Source organism: Pseudoliparis swirei, chromosome 24 (genome assembly GCF_029220125.1).
Source record: "Pseudoliparis swirei isolate HS2019 ecotype Mariana Trench chromosome 24, NWPU_hadal_v1, whole genome shotgun sequence".
In the NCBI taxonomy this organism is placed as follows: domain Eukaryota; kingdom Metazoa; phylum Chordata; class Actinopteri; order Perciformes; family Liparidae; genus Pseudoliparis; species Pseudoliparis swirei.
Genome location: NC_079411.1, coordinates 1165773 through 1184938, shown reverse-complemented (window position 1 = coordinate 1184938; position 19166 = coordinate 1165773). Strand labels below are relative to the sequence as shown.

At 49.1% G+C, this 19166-nt stretch overlaps 3 protein-coding genes across 4 annotated transcripts; 2 read left to right on the top strand and 1 right to left on the bottom strand.

Annotated features, from left to right (window-relative positions):
* Nucleotides 1–928: 928 nt before the first annotated feature.
* yju2b (YJU2 splicing factor homolog B) lies at nt 929–8432 on the bottom strand. 2 transcript variants are annotated; one of them, XM_056410323.1, is made up of 10 exons: nt 8344–8432; nt 7689–7719; nt 7520–7573; nt 7300–7382; nt 7071–7126; nt 6945–7005; nt 4736–4878; nt 4004–4176; nt 3781–3919; nt 929–3315 (listed from the first exon to the last, which is right to left on the bottom strand). In XM_056410323.1, the coding sequence occupies exons 2-10, from the start codon at nt 7689–7691 to the stop codon at nt 2792–2794; spliced, it is 1236 nt and encodes a 411-aa protein (XP_056266298.1). In that variant the 5' UTR covers nt 7692–7719; nt 8344–8432; the 3' UTR covers nt 929–2791. The 2 variants fall into 2 exon arrangements, with proteins under 2 accessions (XP_056266298.1, XP_056266297.1); XM_056410322.1 differs by having other exon boundaries at nt 3781–4176.
* A 54-nt stretch (nt 8433–8486) lies between these two features.
* On the top strand, nt 8487–9777 carry LOC130190748 (transcription factor IIIA-like). Its single transcript, XM_056410324.1, has one exon. It carries the CDS (start codon nt 8487–8489, stop codon nt 9567–9569), a length of 1083 nt encoding a protein of 360 aa, XP_056266299.1. The 3' UTR covers nt 9570–9777.
* An 8250-nt stretch (nt 9778–18027) lies between these two features.
* On the top strand, nt 18028–18796 carry LOC130189730 (artemin). Its single transcript, XM_056408660.1, has 2 exons — nt 18028–18114; nt 18230–18796. Exons 1-2 carry the CDS (start codon nt 18028–18030, stop codon nt 18794–18796), a joined length of 654 nt encoding a protein of 217 aa, XP_056264635.1.
* Nucleotides 18797–19166: the final 370 nt, after the last annotated feature.

The window sequence follows — 19166 nt, the reverse complement described above, 5'->3', positions numbered from 1 at the left end:
CTGGACATCACAGGCCCTACTGGACATCACAGGGCCCCTACTGGACATCACAGGGCCCCTACTGGACATCACAGGCCCTACTGGACATCACAGGGCCCCTACTGGACATCACAGGGCCCCTACTGGACATCACAGGGCCTACTGGACATCACAGGGCCTACTGGACATCACAGGCCCTACTGGACATCACAGGGCCTACTGGACATCACAGGGCCCCTACTGGACATCACAGGCCCTACTGGACATCACAGGGCCCTACTGGACATCACAGGGCCCTACTGGACATCACAGGGCCTCTACTGGACATCACAGGCCCTACTGGACATCACAGGGCCCTACTGGACATCACAGGGCCTCTACTGGACATCACAGGGCCTACTGGACATCACAGGGCCCCTACTGGACATCACAGGGCCTACTGGACATCACAGGCCCTACTGGACATCACAGGGCCCTACTGGACATCACAGGGCCTACTGGACATCACAGGGCCTACTGGACATCACAGGGCCCCTACTGGACATCACAGGGCCTACTGGACATCACAGGGCCCCTACTGGACATCACAGGGCCCCTACTGGACATCACAGGCCCTACTGGACATCACAGGGCCTCTACTGGACATCACAGGGCCCCTACTGGACATCACAGGGCCCCTACTGGACATCACAGGCCCTACTGGACATCACAGGGCCTCTACTGGACATCACAGGGCCTCTACTGGACATCACAGGGCCCCTACTGGACATCACAGGGCCCTGCCGCCAGTCAGACCAGAGGGGCCGCGCTCCTTCACCTCCGCCTGGACTTCCTGTCCGTCATCCTGGGCAGCAGCAGCAGTTCCAGGTCCTCTCCACTGGGGGGCGCTCCAGACCACCAGAACATCTTTTCCACTGGCCGTCTCTGATGAACCGACACCTCCACGTCACTGCTTGTTCACGTTTATTTACATGAATACATAAATACGTATATTTGTACATAAAGATAAAACCCAGAGTAGATTCGTCGTACGCAGACGTGGCAAATAAAGCCGACTCATTCTTTGACAGTTCCTCAACATAAGGACTCGTGTCTCCAGTGATGACGTCACCAGAGTGACGTCATCACTGGAGTTCAGCTGCTGAGTGACTGGTCTCTGAAGGTCAGACCGGTTCACTCAAACGACCTTCAATCAACCTTTTAACCCTTGTGTTGCCTTCGGGTCAATTTGACCCGATTCAATGTTTCACCCTCCTGTCGCCTTCGGGTCAATATGACCGATTCAATGTTTAACCCTCCTGTTACCTTTATATTTACTAACATATTTTACCCTTGAGGTCAATATGACCCCAGCTATTAAAATCTCCAGAAAATTATTAGAATTAATATTGTTTTCCAAGTTTAAGTGTGAGGTACTTTATGTTTGTTTGTTGACTCCCGAAAGAACACCGACATTAAACATTGAATGGGGTCAAATTGACCCGAAGGCGACATGAGGGTTATAGAAAGTGGGCGTACGGAGAAAGTCGACCCACTCCTTCTTCTTCTTCTTGATTTACGACTTTTACTTAAAATGGGAGAAAAACATGAAAAACACTGAAATGGTTTTGGCGAAGTTGTTTCTGAGAAGATTTATCAATGTTTACATGAGTGGAAGTTTAAAAAAGAAACTCAACTTAAAAGTCAGTTTAACACATTTAAACAAACAACAGAAACAACTCGTCAACATCTGGAAGTCGAGTCGTCGAGACACAAAAACATAGATTGAACATCTGGAAATCTTATTGCACATTTTGTTGAGAAAAAAACAGATGTCCACCAGGACCAGAGTCCACAGAGTCCCTCAGAGTCCCTTAAAGACCCTCAGAGTCCCTTAGAGACCATCAGAGTCCATTAGAGACCCTCAGAGTCTCTCAGAGACCCTCAGAGTCCCTCAGAGTCCCTCAGAGTCTCTCAGAGACCCTCAGAGTCCCTTAGAGTCCCGTAGAGTCCCTCAGAGACCCTCAGTCTCTTAGAGACCCTCAGAGTCTCTCAGAGTCCCTTAAGAGTCCCTCAGAGTCCCTCAGAGTCCCTCAGAGTCCCTCAGAGTCCCTTAAGAGTCTCTCAGAGTCCCTCAAGAGTCCCTCAGAGTCTCTGAGTCCCTTAAGAGTCCCTTAGAGTCCCTCAGAGTCCCTTAAGAGTCCCTTAGAGACCCTCATAGTCCCTTAGAGTCCACTAGAGACCCTCATAGTCCCTTAGAGTCCATTAGAGACCCTTAGAGTCCCTTAGAGACCCTTAGAGTCCCTCAGAGACCCTCAGAGACCCTTAGAGAACCTCAGAGACCCTCAGAGTCCCTCAGAGACCCTCAGAGACCCTTAGAGACCCTGAGACCCTTAGAGTCCCTCAGAGTCCATTAGAGACCCTCAGAGACCCTTAGAGTCCCTCAGAGACCCTTAGAGTCCCTCAGAGACCCTTAGAGTCCCTCAGAGACCCTCAGAGTCCATTAGAGACCCTTAGAGTCCCTCAGAGTCCCTTAGAGACCCTCAGAGTCCCTCGGAGACCCTTAGAGACCCTCAGAGTCCCTCACAGTCCCTCAGAGTCCATTAGAGACCCTTAGAGTCCCTTAGAGACCCTTAGAGTCCCTCGGAGACCCTTAGAGACCCTCAGAGTCCCTCGGAGACCCTTAGAGACCCTCAGAGTCCCTCAGAGTCCCTTAGAGACCCTCAGAGACCCTCAGAGACCCTTAGAGTCCCTTAGAGTCCCTCAGAGACCCTTAGAGTCCCTCAGAGACCCTCAGAGTCCATTAGAGACCCTTAGAGTCCCTCGGAGTCCCTTAGAGTCCCGGGTCAGAGTCCGAGTCGCTGTATTCCGCCATGATGGACGAGAGCGCTCCTAAACCGTCGCCCCGCTCCTTCCCAGCATGCTTTGCTTTCGTCAGTCCTTCATCTGCTTCCTCCACGGCGTTCACCAGTGTTTCTGAGGAGCCGCTGCCATCCGTCCTCGCCGCTTCCTCCCTCTGAGGCTCCGCCTTCCTCGCCGCTTCCTCCCTCTGAGGCTCCGCCTTCCTCGCCGCTTCCTCCCTCTGAGGCTCCGCCTTCCTCGCTGCTTCCTCCCTCTGAGGCTCCGCCTTCCAGTTCTCCCCACAGGGTTGGGTTCTGCCTCCCGGGCAGCGCCTGCAGATCAACGGCCCGGGGGAGGAGGCCAGAGCTTTGGCCACCGCCGCTTCCTTGCCCTGCATGCTGAGCTTGAGGAGCAGGCTGCCGGCGGCACCACCCGGCGAGGAGGAGGAGGAAGAGGAGGTGAACCACGAGCGAGAGGAGATCTCCTTCCGCTTGCTGTGCTTCCTGTCCTCGTAGGCTGAAGGAGGAGGAGAACATGTTTAGATGACACGTCGTTTCACATCTCAGAGACACAGAAGAGACTTTATGATCCTTCTGTTTCCACATGAGGAGCAAACAAGACAACAACAAGGAACTGATTGAATACGAGAGAGCCAACCAGCAGAGAGATGTTCTGCAGGGCGACGATGAAGAACAAGGAGGAGAAAAAGAACAACAACAACAAGCAAAAGAAGAACAACACAAACAAAAAGAAGTAGAAAAACAAGAAGAAGGAGAAAAAGAAGAACAGGAATAGGAACAAGAAGAAGGGCAAGAACAACACAAACAAAAAGAAGAAAAACAAGAAGAACAAGAAGAAGAAGGAGAAAAAGAACAAGAACAACAACAAGCAAAAGAAGAACAACAACACAAACAAAAAGAAGAAAAACAAGAAGAACAAGAAGAAGAACAACAACAACAACACCACCAGGCAGCCGCTCACAGTCGGCCGCCTGGTAGGTGAGCAGCGCGGCCAGCCGGCGGTCCTCGTCCCTCTCGGGCAGCAGCGGGATGGACAGGTTGGTCCTGGTCCTCACGGAGTCGTCCTGCTCCTCCTGCTCCGCCTGGACCTTCTTCTCCGTCTGCAGGGGGGAGGAGAGCTCAGCTTTGGTGAGAGGACACGGCGTCACGAGGAGGAGCGGGGAGTGGACACGGAGGCGTGGTACCCTGAAGCGCCTGCGGAGGGCGCTGTTGAGCTGGAAGTCGTCCTTCTTGGAGGACTGGTAGTCCTGCAGCTCGGACAGCGAGGGCAGAGCGCGCTTCAGCTTCTCCTGGTCCTTCCCACTGTGGTCCAGCTTGAACATGGCGTCCGTCTCCAGCTTCTGCTTATCGGCTCGCTCTGCACAGCGAGACGGAGGAGGAGAGGAGAGGTTTGGGTTTTTAATAGCAGAAGCAGAATGTGTGTTTACAGGGTTCAGACACATGTGGTCCAATGGGCTTACAGGACTTTAAACCTCATGATGATGATGATGATGAAGATGAAGAAGAAGACGAAGAAGACGACGACGACTCCCGGCCTGTAAACACCCCTGTTCACCCTGCCTGAGCGCCCCGCCTCAGGAGACGGTCCCGTCCCCAGCAAGTGTCCCGTCCCCAGCAGGTGTCCCGTCCCCAGCAGGTGTCCCATCCCCAGCAGGTGTCCCCAGCAGGTGTCCCGTCCCCAGCAGGTGTCCCCAGCAGGTGTCCCGTCCCCAGCAGGTGTCCCGTCCCCAGCAGGTGTCCCGTCCCCAGCAGGTGTCCCGTCCCCAGCAGGTGTCCCATCCCCAGCAGGTGTCCCCAGCAGGTGTCCCGTCCCCAGCAGGTGTCCCCAGCAGGTGTCCCGTCCCCAGCAGGTGTCCCGTCCCCAGCAGGTGTCCCGTCCCCAGCAGGTGTCCCGTCCCCAGCAGGTGTCCCCGTACCTGTGGTGAGGATCTGCTCGTTGTCGGCCATGTCCCAGCGCTCCTCCTTCCGGTTCGCACCGCAGACGATGAGGTAGTCGCAGGTGGCCGGGTCCGTCTGCATCTCGATGTAGTTCACGCACAGGTGGCACTTCATCCTGAACCTGGACCACGAGAAGAGGCTCAAGAACTAGATCTACACGACAGCTCTGAAGTTAGGAGTCACGTAGAAATGTCCCTCTTGTTCAATAAAGATAACATTACATCATAACTCTCTACATGTTAATGTGTACATGACTATTCTCTGGTGTTAGTGAAGTCTCTACAGAGGTGTGTAGAGGCCCATCTCCAGGGTTCTCATGGTACATTGTGTTATCGCCTTAGAAGACTAGCGGAGGGGTAGAACACCCTTTAAACTCTTTGTATGTGAGCGCAGCTGAAAACAGTTATGCTGCTGAGAGAAGCTATAAAACTGGCCTTCCTTTGAGCCACAAGAACTACAATTCATATTTACTATAAACATCATTATTTATAACTTCCTCAACATCTTGACTAGATTTTATATTTATTTTAAATTAATTTGATAAATAAAAGTGTGTAACACCAAATTGTCTGGTTGACCCCAAACTTTTGAACAGTAGTATTTATATATATATATACACACACAAACATATATATACATATATATGTGTGGATATATATACATATATATATACATATATCCACACATATATATATATGTGTGTATATATATATATATATATATCCACACATATATATATATATATAAACATATATCAGGCATGAAAACGGGTCAGGGGTGAAAAAGGTGAGAAGGATAGGCGTGCGGGGGGGGGGGGGGGGGTGCTCATAGTAATATTGTGTATAATATGGTCGTTCATGAACCAACTTCCTTTTTTTTTGGCGTGAACAAGTCTTCAAGTCTTGTGCTCTGCTGAGCCTTGAGTCTGTTCCTCGAGTCTGTTCCTCGAGTCTGTTCCTCGAGTCTGTTCCTCGAGTCGGTTCCTCGAGTCTGTTCCTCGAGTCTGTTCCTCGAGTCTGTTCCTCGAGTCGGTTCCTCGAGTCTGTTCCTCGAGTCTGTTCCTCGAGTCTGTTCCTCGAGTCTGTTCTGCCTCTACCTGGTTGTCATGATCTTCTATACCATACCTGCCATAAATATCATGATACTGATACAATACCATAAAAACAGTATACCATAAATACGATACCGGTATATTTATCTATAATAGTAATAAATAAAATATCTGTACGGTTGACTTTTTACCAACTTTTTCAACACTTAACAAATGGCAGTAATATTAGTATTAATACAGCCAGATATTAATAAGATAAGATAAGATAAGATAAGATAAGATATTCCTTTATTAGTCCCTCAGTGGGGAAATTACAGGATCACAGTAGTATAGCTCACTGATAAAACGAATAATAAAATAGAAACAAGTAATATAATAAGCATTAAAAAAGAAAACATCAGTAGAATATAATAAGCATTAAAATGAAACTACATGGAGCCATCATAGCATTGATTATCACTATGAGGCCGTTAGTCTCTGACCAGAGGATAGAGTTCATCAGGATGAGCAGCTGGAGAGTTACACAACACACTGAACTTAAACATTTCACTTCTGGCATTTTATTTTTATTTTTAAAGCCGAAAATTCCGCCACTTAACGCCCCTCGCTGTGAGCGCTGCGCTGCGCGTGCAAACAGCTCGACACGGAGCAGCGCGTGCGCTCTGATCGCTCTTTTAATGAAGTATCGATACAAAAAATATGCTAAATCACATCATGTTTAACGTACGGATACTTTGTTAGCATCGCTACACCGTGCAGCGTGACAGCAGCAGATGTAGCGGCTAACATTCAAGCTAACCTAAACCACCAAACGCTGAAGACATCTTGACGCTGATTGGCCGAGACGCGACACGTCCCATCAAAGATGTTCTATTGCGAAGAGCACCACGGAACATGTTCTCCGTGTCCCACTCCAATCTCATAAACGCCGGCCGGCCAATTGACCCCCCCCCTCTACCCCAAAACAAAAACTCTTCGGATCTACACGATTCACGTAAGTCACCTATTTTGGTTTCAAAACGGCGAATTTCGCCGAAAGGTGAGGGATTCTCATGCCTGATATATATATATACACACACACACACACACACATTGTTGTATACTGGACCACACAGCTTCAGAGGGGGGGGGCTCACCTGTAGATGGGCGTGGTGTAGTAGTTCCCCACTTTCTTCTTCTCGGCGTTGTAGCGGACGCCTGTAGAAGCAGAGCATCGTGTCATGAAGGGAACAGCCACCAGGGGGGGGGGGGCTACAACTTACCCATGCCGATGTGATTTTTGCAGCCATCACACCAGATGTTGTAGGGCATCTCAAACCTTTAAATAAAAAACACACACATTTATTTTAACGGCTAAAATGTTAGTTTCTTTTCACCACGGCAACCAAACATCACGTAACAATACTCCGTGTTTCATAGTGAGACAACACACTCGTATCCATCAATGCATTACATCAGATATTTGCAAGGTGATGTGTCTGAATCTCGTACCTGATGATGAGGATGCCCTGGGACAGCTTCCGGGCGCGCTCCCGCAGAGGGTGGGTTTTGTGGTAGCCATTGAGGGATCCATGCTGCCGGCAGAGAACATCGGGAAGTCAGCAGACACACACACACACACACACACACACGTACACATACACACACCACACACACACACACGTACACACACTAACAAGAGACACACACGTCAGTGTGGGATCCTACACACCTTGACTGGATCGAAATCTGGAGGGTAGTATTTGTTTGTTCCTTTTCTTTCACCCTGTCAAGAAAACAGGTCAAGATACTTTGTTAGTAGATTTTTTTTTTTTACAAAATTAAAAAGTATTCAAACATAATGTGATTATAAATAAAATATGTTAAAAAGCCAGACGTACCATGGTGACGGCTGGACCTCCACAGATTCACCTAAAGAAGAAGCGACGTCACTGACATTATAATGCAATAATAATAAGTCAACAACACATTACACGTAAACAATCAGTTAGATACATAAACTTTAACCAGGTTAGTAAGTTAAAGTTAGGACTCATTAAGTTTGATTCATTTAAAACATATAAAAGATAATCCTTTATTAGTAAGTGGGGGAAATGTACAGGATTACGGCAGCAATGGTGTAAAGTGCACATAAGACAATATATATATATATATATATATATATATATATATATATATATATATTTGGAATATGAAACACAGCTAAGGTTAGGAGTAACAACAGATTGCTTCAGCCACTGAAACGTTTCGTCTTCAACGTTTCATTCATTTAAAACATATAATACATTTGTAATACCCTCAGTTAGCTATATTAATTTTAAAAGCCAGTTTCTTTGCGTTAGTTAGATGTGACGTTTCTCATCGATGCTAACGTTAGCTCGCCGTTAGCATCGCGACTCGTCTTCGTGCCCATTTATGAGCGAACTGCGGCTCAAAAACACCCGCGAAAAAAACTATTAATACATATTAGTATTGTCATTCGGTAACCGTTGATTATTGACCGTAAAAATAGAAAAAACACACATAAAGACTTACAAATTGCTCCCGTAGCCGCTCAAACAACTATCGACCGAACACCAGAGGGGCCGCCGGAAACGGAAGTGACGTCACGGAGGATTGTGGGGAAATAAACCGGCGGAGAGCGGAAACCGGAGGAGAACAACACCGACACCGTGAGAATGGAGCGCGGCCCGGAGCCGCTGAAGCGGTACATCTGCTCGGTGTCCGGCTGCCCGGCGGCCTACAACAAGCAGTGGAAGCTCGACGCGCACCTGTGCAAACACACGGGCGCGAAGCCCTTCGCGTGCACGCGCGACGGCTGCGACAAGTCGTTCTGCAGCGCGTACCACGCGGCGCGGCACGAGCTCACGCACAGCGGCGAGCGGCCGTTCCGGTGCGACGCGGCCGGCTGCGAGGAGGCCTTCTCCACCAACGCCAACCGGGCGCGGCACGTGGGCCGCGTGCACGCGCCGAAGAGGTACGCGTGCGCGTTCGAGGGCTGCGGCCTCGAGTTCAAGAAGAACAACCAGCTCAAGTCCCACGTGTGCGAGCGCCACGCGCAGCCGCCGGGGTACCCGTGCGCCCACGAGGGCTGCGGCATGCGCTTCGCGGTGCCCAGCAAGCTGAAGCGGCACGAGAAGGTGCACCGCGGCTACCCGTGCCGGGCCGAGGGCTGCGGCTTCACCGGCAACACCTGGACGGAGTACCTGAAGCACCGCAAGGAGCGGCACCGGCTCGCCCTGCGGTGCGACCTGTGCGACAAGGTGTTCAGGGACACGTGGCTCCTGCGGCAGCACCAACGCATCCACGCCGAGATGCGCGTGGTGCTGCGCTGCCCGCGGGCCGGCTGCGAGCGCTCCTTCACCACGGCCTTCAACCTGCAGAGCCACGTGGGCTCCTTCCACGAGGAGCTGCGGCCCTTCGCCTGCGCCCACGCCGGCTGCGGGAAGACCTTCGCCATGAAGCAGAGCCTCCGGCGCCACAGCGTCGCCCACGACCCGGAGAGGAGGCGGCTCGCCAGGCCCCGGCCCAAGAGGTCGCTCGCCTCCAGGCTGAGCGGCTTCGGCGACGGGAAGAAGGCGCCAGCCGGGAAGCGGCGCCGGCGGCCGGCGACCCCGGAGGAGGAGGAGGAGCCCGCGGGGGGGGCGGCCGACCAGCTGGGGTCCGTGGAGCTGGTGTCCCTCCTGCAGGACACGTCCCTGCTGGGCGGTTCTGCCGTCGACCCCCATGGACTCGCCCTGGCGGCGCCGCTGTCGTTGTAGAGGACTTCTGTGGCGCTGTGGCGGTCTTTGGTTCCATATCTAGTGAATCTGATCTCAATGCTCAGCGTATCGTAAAATGTACTGAATCTCATTAATATTGTATCGTGATGCTGCGTTCACACCTCAGCAGATTTACTCTTTGCACTCTCTGTTTATTGCCTGTTGCGTTTTGTTTTTGCTCGAATTGCAAAAATTCACGTCACTTGTCCATTTGTGTCTTTGCGTTGATGTTATTTGATGATGATGATGGTTTATTTGTCGTTTGCTAGAGTACAGGTACAAAAGCATCGAAATTGCAAGAAAGGGTGGATGAAAGATTACAGCATAACATGAGGGAAGAAGGCGAGAAAAAAACAACAACCCCCCGACTATGTCCCGAGAGGGGTACAGTGTGGGAGCAGGAAAAAAACACCTTAGCACATAAGCACATACATCTTAGACATGACTTGCAACGAATAGGAAGGGGGGAGGGGAGGTAATCCAAAGACTGGGTGATCTAAGCCCATCCATTGGGGGCAGAAGGTAACCAGCACCGACAAGCAGCCAGCCGGTCCAGCAGCCTTTCACGGCGCCAGCCACAGCCCCGTCCTGTCACACTGGGGGTAAGAAGCAGGCGAAGGCGTGGGATGGGGGGGGGGGGGTAGTGAATGCATATCAGTGTGTTGAAGTTCGTGTGTGAGTGGCCTGATGTGTCGTCCTCCCCCAGGCCACAACGGACAGAGTTCTCAGTCCGCAAGATGGTCGTTGCCATGGAGATAGCCTTGAAGGGTCCTGGGGAGAAAACAACCACAGGTGTCTGTGGATAGGGGGAAGGGAATGAGAGAGGTTCTCACTTCAGTGATCTTCGGGGGAGTTGTTGTAACGGCCTTGGCCAAGGCCCGTCCTGGTAGAGGGAGCCGAAAGCAGATAAGATTGGGATTGTTTGGTCTTCCAGTAGCTGCATTCAATTTGTGCAACTACTATTCCTCCATTTTCCTCCCATTTCCCAATAGGATTTCAAATCGATCCAATTTCGTCGGGCAGCCATAGGGGGCTCTTAACGGCTGTCACCGCTTCCTCAATTTTCCGATTAGCCAGGGCAACGCCAAATCCAAACAGCAGAAATCCTGTAATCATGTTTCCGAATAGGTAGATGTCTTCTACGTCCTCCACGGAAAGGGCTGCTCGGCACACGACACGCCAACGCTCCCACGCGTCCATCGTGTAACCAGCTGCAACCGTCCCGGCAGGACGGGCAGGTTCCCCCGAACCCGAGCTTCTCGTCGAGAAGACGGTGTCAATTGCGTTGAGAGACCAGTTGATCGGTCCATGGTTTTTAGTTCGAAGAGCGATGAGGAGAGAGTCTCTCAAGTATAAAACAAGACAAGACATGACGATAGGAGCCAAGCAGGGAAGGGAAGGTCATGGGGAGGAGAGGGAGAGAAAATTATTTGACGTTATTTGACTTTATTTGTCGTCTATTCGCCCACAAAATGAATATCTTCTCTCGGTGCAATCATCGTCAGGTAATGAAAGCATGGAGACATGAAAGTTGAATATATATATATTTAATCTATTTCATTTGGCTGCAAAATATTGAGTGTTTGTATCATCTATAGACATTTCTACAGCGGGTTTTTTTTCATCAGCTAACTGTTTTTAGCTGTTTTTATGTTGGCGTTAACGACCACGGCGACGGTGAACACGTTATTCGTACCTCGCCGATAAAAAATCCCAAAACTTTCGTCGCCAACGAACATCATCATGAAAAAGTTAAGACGAGAATCTGAAGCTGTTGACGCGTGAGGCCTCAACGCATCCCGGCAGTGCAGCACGCCATCCGTCGTTGTGGCGACGCTTTGGACTCGACACCTTTTGGACACGGGGCCCATTCCCTGTGGCCCAGTTTCCCCCAAAAGCCTGGAGCAGCAGATGCTTCCACATGGGTGATGCGGTGAGGGGGCGTGGCCTGTCCGTCCACGTCCTCGTGGCCACGCGGTCCAGGATGCGACCCACCGGGCGCACATCGGCGGGGACAGAGAAAACCCCCAGAAACCTGCAGGTCCCTCCCCCCCCATCACGACGACGACGCGCGGCTCTGACCGTCAGATCTACGGCGCTCCGTGCGAGTTTGAGATTCCGAGGATAAATCCCCGAGGAATAGTTCCCCGTCTCAGGAACGCCGCTCCCGCATTCCTGCTGTTCAGACGAGCCCTACATGGGCCGGCTGGCTGCGTAATGCACAGCAGGCCTCGTGGTCACGCGGGAGCGCTTCCTTTGTTGTTGTTGACGCTTCCTTTGCTGTTGTTGACGCTTCTTCACTGTTGGAGTGACGAAGACCTCCAAGACGCAGGAATCTGTGTTCCGATCAGACGGCGGTTCAAAAGTCGTCTGGTGTATTTTGGCCTTTAAGAATAAAATGTTTTTCATCGTCTTCACATTAGAACTAGGTGGGTAATCTGGAGAGAATATAAAGTATAATAGAGCTTTTATAGAGATTTCATCTATTCAAGACAATAAAAGGTGATACGGGATTTCTTGTACGCGCACATTCGGAAAAAAAAATTTGACAAAAAAAAATCAGTACGGTGTTAAGTTGTAATAGTTTATTTTGATAACATCTGCAGAGGTCTTATGTTTTTATTTAATACATATAGAAAGATATTATAATACACAATATTAAGGAGAATATTGATATTGTTATTAATTTATTATGAAGCATAGGGGTAATATTTACTCTATGCAAATGTAAATGGCAAGAATGAATGTATATTGCATGAGAGTGACTGTATGTTAGTATTATAGATTGACGAAGCCGGTTGAATTCCGTGAAGTGACTTACAATAACAAGAGACTTTTATTGTGAAGGTGACTTTTAATCAATTCAATTGTTTTTTTATTGTCACATCCTTTTATACAAGTATAATCGGTTCGTGAAATTCTTAAAATGCAAAACACCCGACAGCAGCAGCAGACTAAAAAAGCTATATATATATATATATATATATATACATATATATATACAAACAAATAAAATATACACCACATGGCCATAGATATTCACAGAATATGTTTGTGTGTGTAGTGTTAATGAGGGTCTCAGTCCTTGTTCAGCAGCCTGATGGCCTGACTGAAGAAGCTGTCCCTCAGTCAATAACAAGACGGGAATCTTATTGTGAAAATACTTTAGCGACGGGACCGGAAGTGACGTTTCGACCGGTGAGAGAAGACTCCGCGTCTCAGAGAGCCGGGAGCCGGGACACGAGGAAGAGCGCTTTGAATGTTTGTTGTACAATACCTGCCATTAAATGTTGATAACTTAATCCACGCGCGTCCGGAAGCCTGTTTTCCACCATCTGCGATGTGCCCAGTTTCAGAATACTTTACAACGGTCTTCAAAAAATAAGTTTGAATAGTGATGGTTTAAAAAAATATTAAACTAAAAAAACCTTGCTCACTATTTTCCAGTTTAAGTATCAAGGAACTACAAAAGTGGAATCAAGTGAGGAAGTAGGAAACTCATTGTGTCCCTTCAGTCCTCCCTCCAAGGCTGAAGTATCTTAAGAGCTGCATTCTCTCTCCTGACCACCAGGGGGCGACTCCTCTGGTTATATAGAAGTCTGCTTCCTGTGTTAAAGCTGCATTCTGCCTCCTGACCACCAGGGGGCGACTCCTCTGGTTGTATAGAAGTCTGCTTCCTGTGTTAAAGCTGCATTCTGCCTCCTGACCACCAGGGGGCGACTCCTCTGGTTGTATAGAAGTCTATGCTTCCTGTGTTAAAGCTGCATTCTCTCTATTTTCCTTTTTGTCAGCCTTTTCTTTTGCTTTTGGGACGTAATGAGAATACCAACTAATAGAACCAAAAAGGAGGTCTTTGATTAAAAGCACCAACACTTGATCTCATCGTATAGTACATCTTCATCTTCATCTTCTTTCCCCTTTCTATGTAATGCCTGAGCCTCAGCAGCCTGTGAACAGACACAGACTGCTGGGTTCAAAGGCTGCTTCTATTACACCTGTACATCTTATTTTAAAGTACTTTAACTTTAACTTTATATTTTTAAACAGACCTCACAGTGTAGGCGTAGCGGCTGTGAGTCTATCAATGAAACTAAGAATGTTTCCGTGTATAAAAGGAAAATCGTAGATCGCGGTTGGTAGACGTCCTTTGGGATTAAGAGAAATAGATTGTGTATCGGATAAAGTACCCAAAGGGTGACATGGAACCACCAGAATGAGTTTTTTTATGAAATGTCAAGAGGATTTTGATGGATGGGATAGACATACAGGAAGCAGTACATCATACACACTTATGTCTGCTTCACGAGACAACTAAATAAATGTGCCGAACGTACAGGAATGTGCCAGAGTGCTCGGAGGAGTGATTCTCCCCTTAAAGATCTACGATGCCGTGGAAAAGATTTCAAAGTGGGGTGGGAACCAGACGGTTGGGACATTCGTGTCAGGAGCTGAGAGCAGCCCAGAGGTCACGAGGAACCTCCCGCCCTGGATTAACTGACGAGTGTGCCCTTGAGCAAGGCTCCGATCACGTAGAGTTGCCATCAGGGACCGGCAGTGGTTGACAGAGCTGTATGGTGACGTCCCAACCTCACGGAAGTCCAAACAGCTTTTCACTTTTCAAATAAACCTGTGGATTGAGCGTCACAGAATTCATAATCCAACAAGATGTGTCTCACTTTCTACAACAAGGGATTTCTAAATCTATGCAGATGTGTTTGTCATAAACCAACGGATTGAATACATATTCTAACACGATGTTTGGAGGAAAGAGGAAAAGAAATGGGGAACCCCCAAAATAAATCCACTGGAAACTATGAAGATCTTCAAGTGTCGTAGCAACCCCTTCAAGATGTTCAGGTATTACCCAGGATAAGTAAAAAAGGACAAGTCTTCCTCTAGTGAATAAGAGACGTCCATGCGATCCATGATGGACTCCAGCAGTCTGGACCGCTGACCACCCGGCAGCCTAAAGACCGAACATGCATCCAAAGGGCCTCCTGCCGTACATTAGTGCTATCCATTGAACCGTTGCTGGGTCTAGTCGCCATGGAGCCCTCACGGTGACGAACTGCACTATCTTTGCTTTCAGTAGAATCTTTTAGAAACTCTTCCGATCTCTCCGGGTAACGATCGTCTCTCTGACGCCGCGTTTAACCGCGACGGGGAAACCCAACCGAACCGGCCCGAAGACGAAGGACCTCTAAGAGTCTACGTGCCGATGCCACGCCGCGATCTGGACGGTTTTACTGTATAAAAAAAAATGTTGCGTCTATTTTCTTGACGCCGTGTTCTTTCCATTCCTGTCCTTCCAGACCGGTTCTTCAGGCCCGGATCCAATGGGATCTCCACTGGATTTCTCCCACCACCTCCTCCGCTTTCCTTCTGTCTTTCTCAAAGCCTTCATCCTCCCGTCTCCTAGAGGTGGAAGGAATGTGTCAGGCTCTTTGCCCTCCTGTGTCCTTGTCTTCTGTACGCATGACCGGGGAAGGGATTCCTCTCCCTGAGAAGGACTCATCTCCCTGAGAAGGATTCGTCTTCCTGAGAAGGATTCCTCTCCCTGAGAAGGACTCGTCTCCCTGAGAAGGATTTGTCTCCCTGAGAAGGATTTGTCTCCCTGAGAAGGATTCGTCTCGGGATTCGTCTCCCTGAGAAGGATTCGTCTCCCTGAGAAGGATTCGTCTCGCGATTCGTCTCCCTGAGAAGGATTTGTCTCCCTGAGAAGAACTTGTCTCGGGATTCGTCTCCCTGAGAAGAACTCGTCTCCGCGATTCGTCTCCCTGAGAAGGACTCGTCTCCCTGAGAAAGATTTGTCTCGCGATTCGTCTCCCTAAGAAGGAGTCGTCTCGGGATTCGTCTCCCTGAGAAGGATTCGTCTCCCTGAGAAGGACTCGTCTCGGGATTCGTCTCCCTGAGAAGGATTCGTCTCCCTGAGAAGAACTCGTCTCGCGATTCCTCTCCCTGAGAAGGATTTGTCTCCCTTAGAAAGATTTGTCTCGGGATTCGTCTCCCTGAGAAGGATTCGTCTCGCGATTCCTCTCCCTGAGAAGGATTCGTCTCCCTGAGAAGAACTCGTCTCGGGATTCGTCTCCCTGAGAAGGACTCGTCTTCCTGAGAAAGATTTGTCTCGCGATTCATCTCCCTGAGAAGGATTCGTCTCCCTGAGAAGGATTTGTCTTGTGGACAAAGGTCTTCATGTGAAAGGAGTCCGTACTGTCCGAAGGTCTCCTAGAGCACCGTTCAGCGTCTGGTTCAAGGACCCTTCAGCTTGATCAGAATATCGAGGAGAGGTCTAATAATCCAGTTCCCTTCATGTGTTAGCTTGTTAAAGTCAACTCTTTATATTGGGTGTGGGAAATACAGTTATAAAGAAATTGTATTTCCAAAAAGTAAGTTATTGAAACGAAGTGTTTTGGGGAGTCAGGCATTTTGATCGAACTTGGTTATATAAGTGAGGAAGAGCTCATTGTCATTTTCATCTAATTTAGTGCAGTCTGAAAAACTTTATCCTCAAAAGAATTGTTGAGATTCCCGGCAGTAAATTTCGTGGCTCGGTGTTTGCTCGGGATTTAGGGGTGAGTCCTTTGTAAAACTATGATGCATGAGCAACGGGGCCGTTTAAATATAATAAATACTCTTCAGGTCTCACTCGACCCACAACTCATGTCTAAATATAAACTACCTCCAAGCCAGGAATGAACAACATGCAGCAGAGATAATATTCGTTGTTTTGTTTTGAGCGTATTAATCACCCGCAGCTTCTATTTCAACAAATGTATTATGGGATCGACTATTTTTTAATCATTCTTTGGCCTTTATTCTCTCGTTTACTCACTTTCAAGGGGGAAACTTTACAGAACCGACGCAAATAATTCAGTTAATAATTAGAATTATTTCCATTTGTCAAAACCTTAGAAGACAATAAATGTATGCATCAAAAGATTGGCACGAAATTATAAATGTCCACTTTCACCAGATTAGATCTTTTAACCGACATCGGCCCTGATAATAACTACATTTGTTCATTTTGAGAATTATTTACATAATACCTGGATATTTTATTATGAAAAGAAGAAGTAAAGACCTGGGATATGACAAAGATTAGCAACAGAAAGGATATTGATGCTTTGTATTCACAAAAATAACAAATATAAGGCAAACGTGAGGAAACGGCTCAATGTGGTGGAAAATAATAAATACGTTTTTGGCGCCAGATCTTTAAAGCCTTATTTATTATAAGGCAGGATGTTATGCCATAAAGGGGACAATATTCTCCTTAATTGTCTGTTTCTATTAGACGTATTGTTACTCAGATGTTTCCAGTAGGCCCAATGGTATGAACGTTAACATACAGAATGGACTTGAAGAACACATTCTGGTGTTCTCAGTGTAAACCTGCTCACTTCTGTTCACTGGTTGCAAAAAGAAACCAACATGGCGACGGCCGTAATCCAAGATGGCGACGAACTCGAGGCTTCAAATGTCCGCCCCGCGAAGACGTCCACTCACGGTGCGCGGCCAGAACCGACGGACGCAACCGGGGTCCAGTAGTCACATCGGTTGTAGATCAGGTGCACAGAGGCGTTCGACCCGCACCTGGCGGCGGGAACAAATATGCACTTTTCTTGCAAATTTCCCAAAAGATTCCAGCCGCTGCCGGTGTGGGCCGATGACATAACGCATATTCTACATATCCTACATGTCAGCAACCACATTGCGGATGAAAAGCCCTGGATTTATGGACCGGCTCGAGACGAGTCACCCCGTCCAGGAATGTCTTTTCTTATTTGCCGTTTTTTTAACCTTTTAGAGTTGGGTCTTTTTTTTGGGGCCAAAATACGGAACGTTTTATGAGAAGAGAACGATATCATATATATATATAAATAAATATGTATAAATGTATATTTATATATATATATAAATAAATATGTATGGATATAAAATATATATATATACATAAATATATAAATATATATGGATATAAAATATATATATATATTTATATATATATTGATAAAGTATGTGAATATTATCCCTTGACCGTCTCAGCATCATCGACGTGAGCAGCTTCTTCTTTCTTTTTTTAAAAACTCATATTGCCAGTGGCCAACATCCTCTGGAAAAACATCTGGGGTGGGGAACTCCACGAAAATAAATAAATCAGTGATTTCCACCAATTAAATAATATCAACAGGACACATTCTGGGTCCCCCCCATCCCCCGCCCTCCTCCGCCGCCTGTCAGGCCCAGGTGAGCCGGATCGTGTGTTGGCGAGGAACGGGTTAGTGTCTGTCTCCCCCTACACCTCCTCATCTCAACCCCCCTTCACCTCCGAGGGCTATATATATTGGAAGATGTGACTCGTCTGCATCTCGAGCATCACGCCGCAAACATTCACCCACACACACACGTGCACCCACACACACACACACACGAAGACGAAGAGCAGAGTCCGGCGACGATGAGGTTCCTGTGGAAGCTGGTGGTGATTCTGGTGTGTGTCCAGAGGGGAGCGGCCCGCCGGCTGAGCCCAGCGCCGGGTAAGCCTGTGACCTACGACCTTTGAGTTTACTTTGAGTTTTTGCTTGTTTCTTGACTTTTGCATGTTATTAATTTAGTGTGCATCAGATGTGTGGAATTAACTCTTTTTCCCCCTTCTGCAGATCAGAAACCGCAGACGCCGTTACCCAACGAGGACCGGGGGAACGGAGCCGCCACCGCCGCAGCCACCGCAGCCAACGCAGCCACCGCAGCCACCGCAGCCAACGCAGCCAACGCAGCCAATGCAGCCACCGCAGCCACCGCAGCCAACGCAGCCACCGCAGCCACCGCAGCCAACGCAGCCACCGCAGCCACCGCAGCCACCGCAGCCACCGCCGCAGCCACGCCCGCCCGCCGCCCGGCCTCGCCGCTCCGCCCCGGCCGCGCCGTGCGGCCTGCGCTCCGTCCTCCTCCAGGTGCGCCACCTGGGCCTGGGCTACGACTCGGACGAGAGCGTGCTCTTCAAGTACTGCGGCGGCGCCTGCCCCCACGTGCGCTCCAACCACGACCTCACGCTCACCAACCTGCTGCTGAGCGGCGCGCTGCCGCGGCCGGCGCCCGGCGAGCCGCGGCCCGACGCGCCGTGCTGCCGGCCCACCCACCACGAGGACGCCGCCTTCCTCGACAACGCGCACCGCTGGCACAAGGTGGAGAAGCTGTCGGCCGCCGGCTGCAGCTGCGTGGGCTAGGCGGCGGCGGCTTCCGCTTCCTTCTGGTGAAGTTATTTATATGGAAGCTGACGCTAAGCCGTGTTCCCCTTCCGCTCCTCGTGATTTAACGCTCCCGACGTCCTGCGGGGGGCCGGGGGCCTCGGCAGGATTAGAGCCGGGTTGCTTTTGGCTTTGAGTCGCGTCCCGACGCCTCAGACACACGGCGGCTCCACCGACCGCCTGCAGGTTCTGCTCTCAACCCGACGCTGGTAATAAATCTAATCTAATGCAAAGTCCCTTTTTTATTTTTATAACATGAACGCCTTTTTTTGTTAATCTATATTTTCTGACTAGAAGCTACTTGATTATATTTTTGTAAATAATCCGTTTGTATTTATTTCTTTATTTG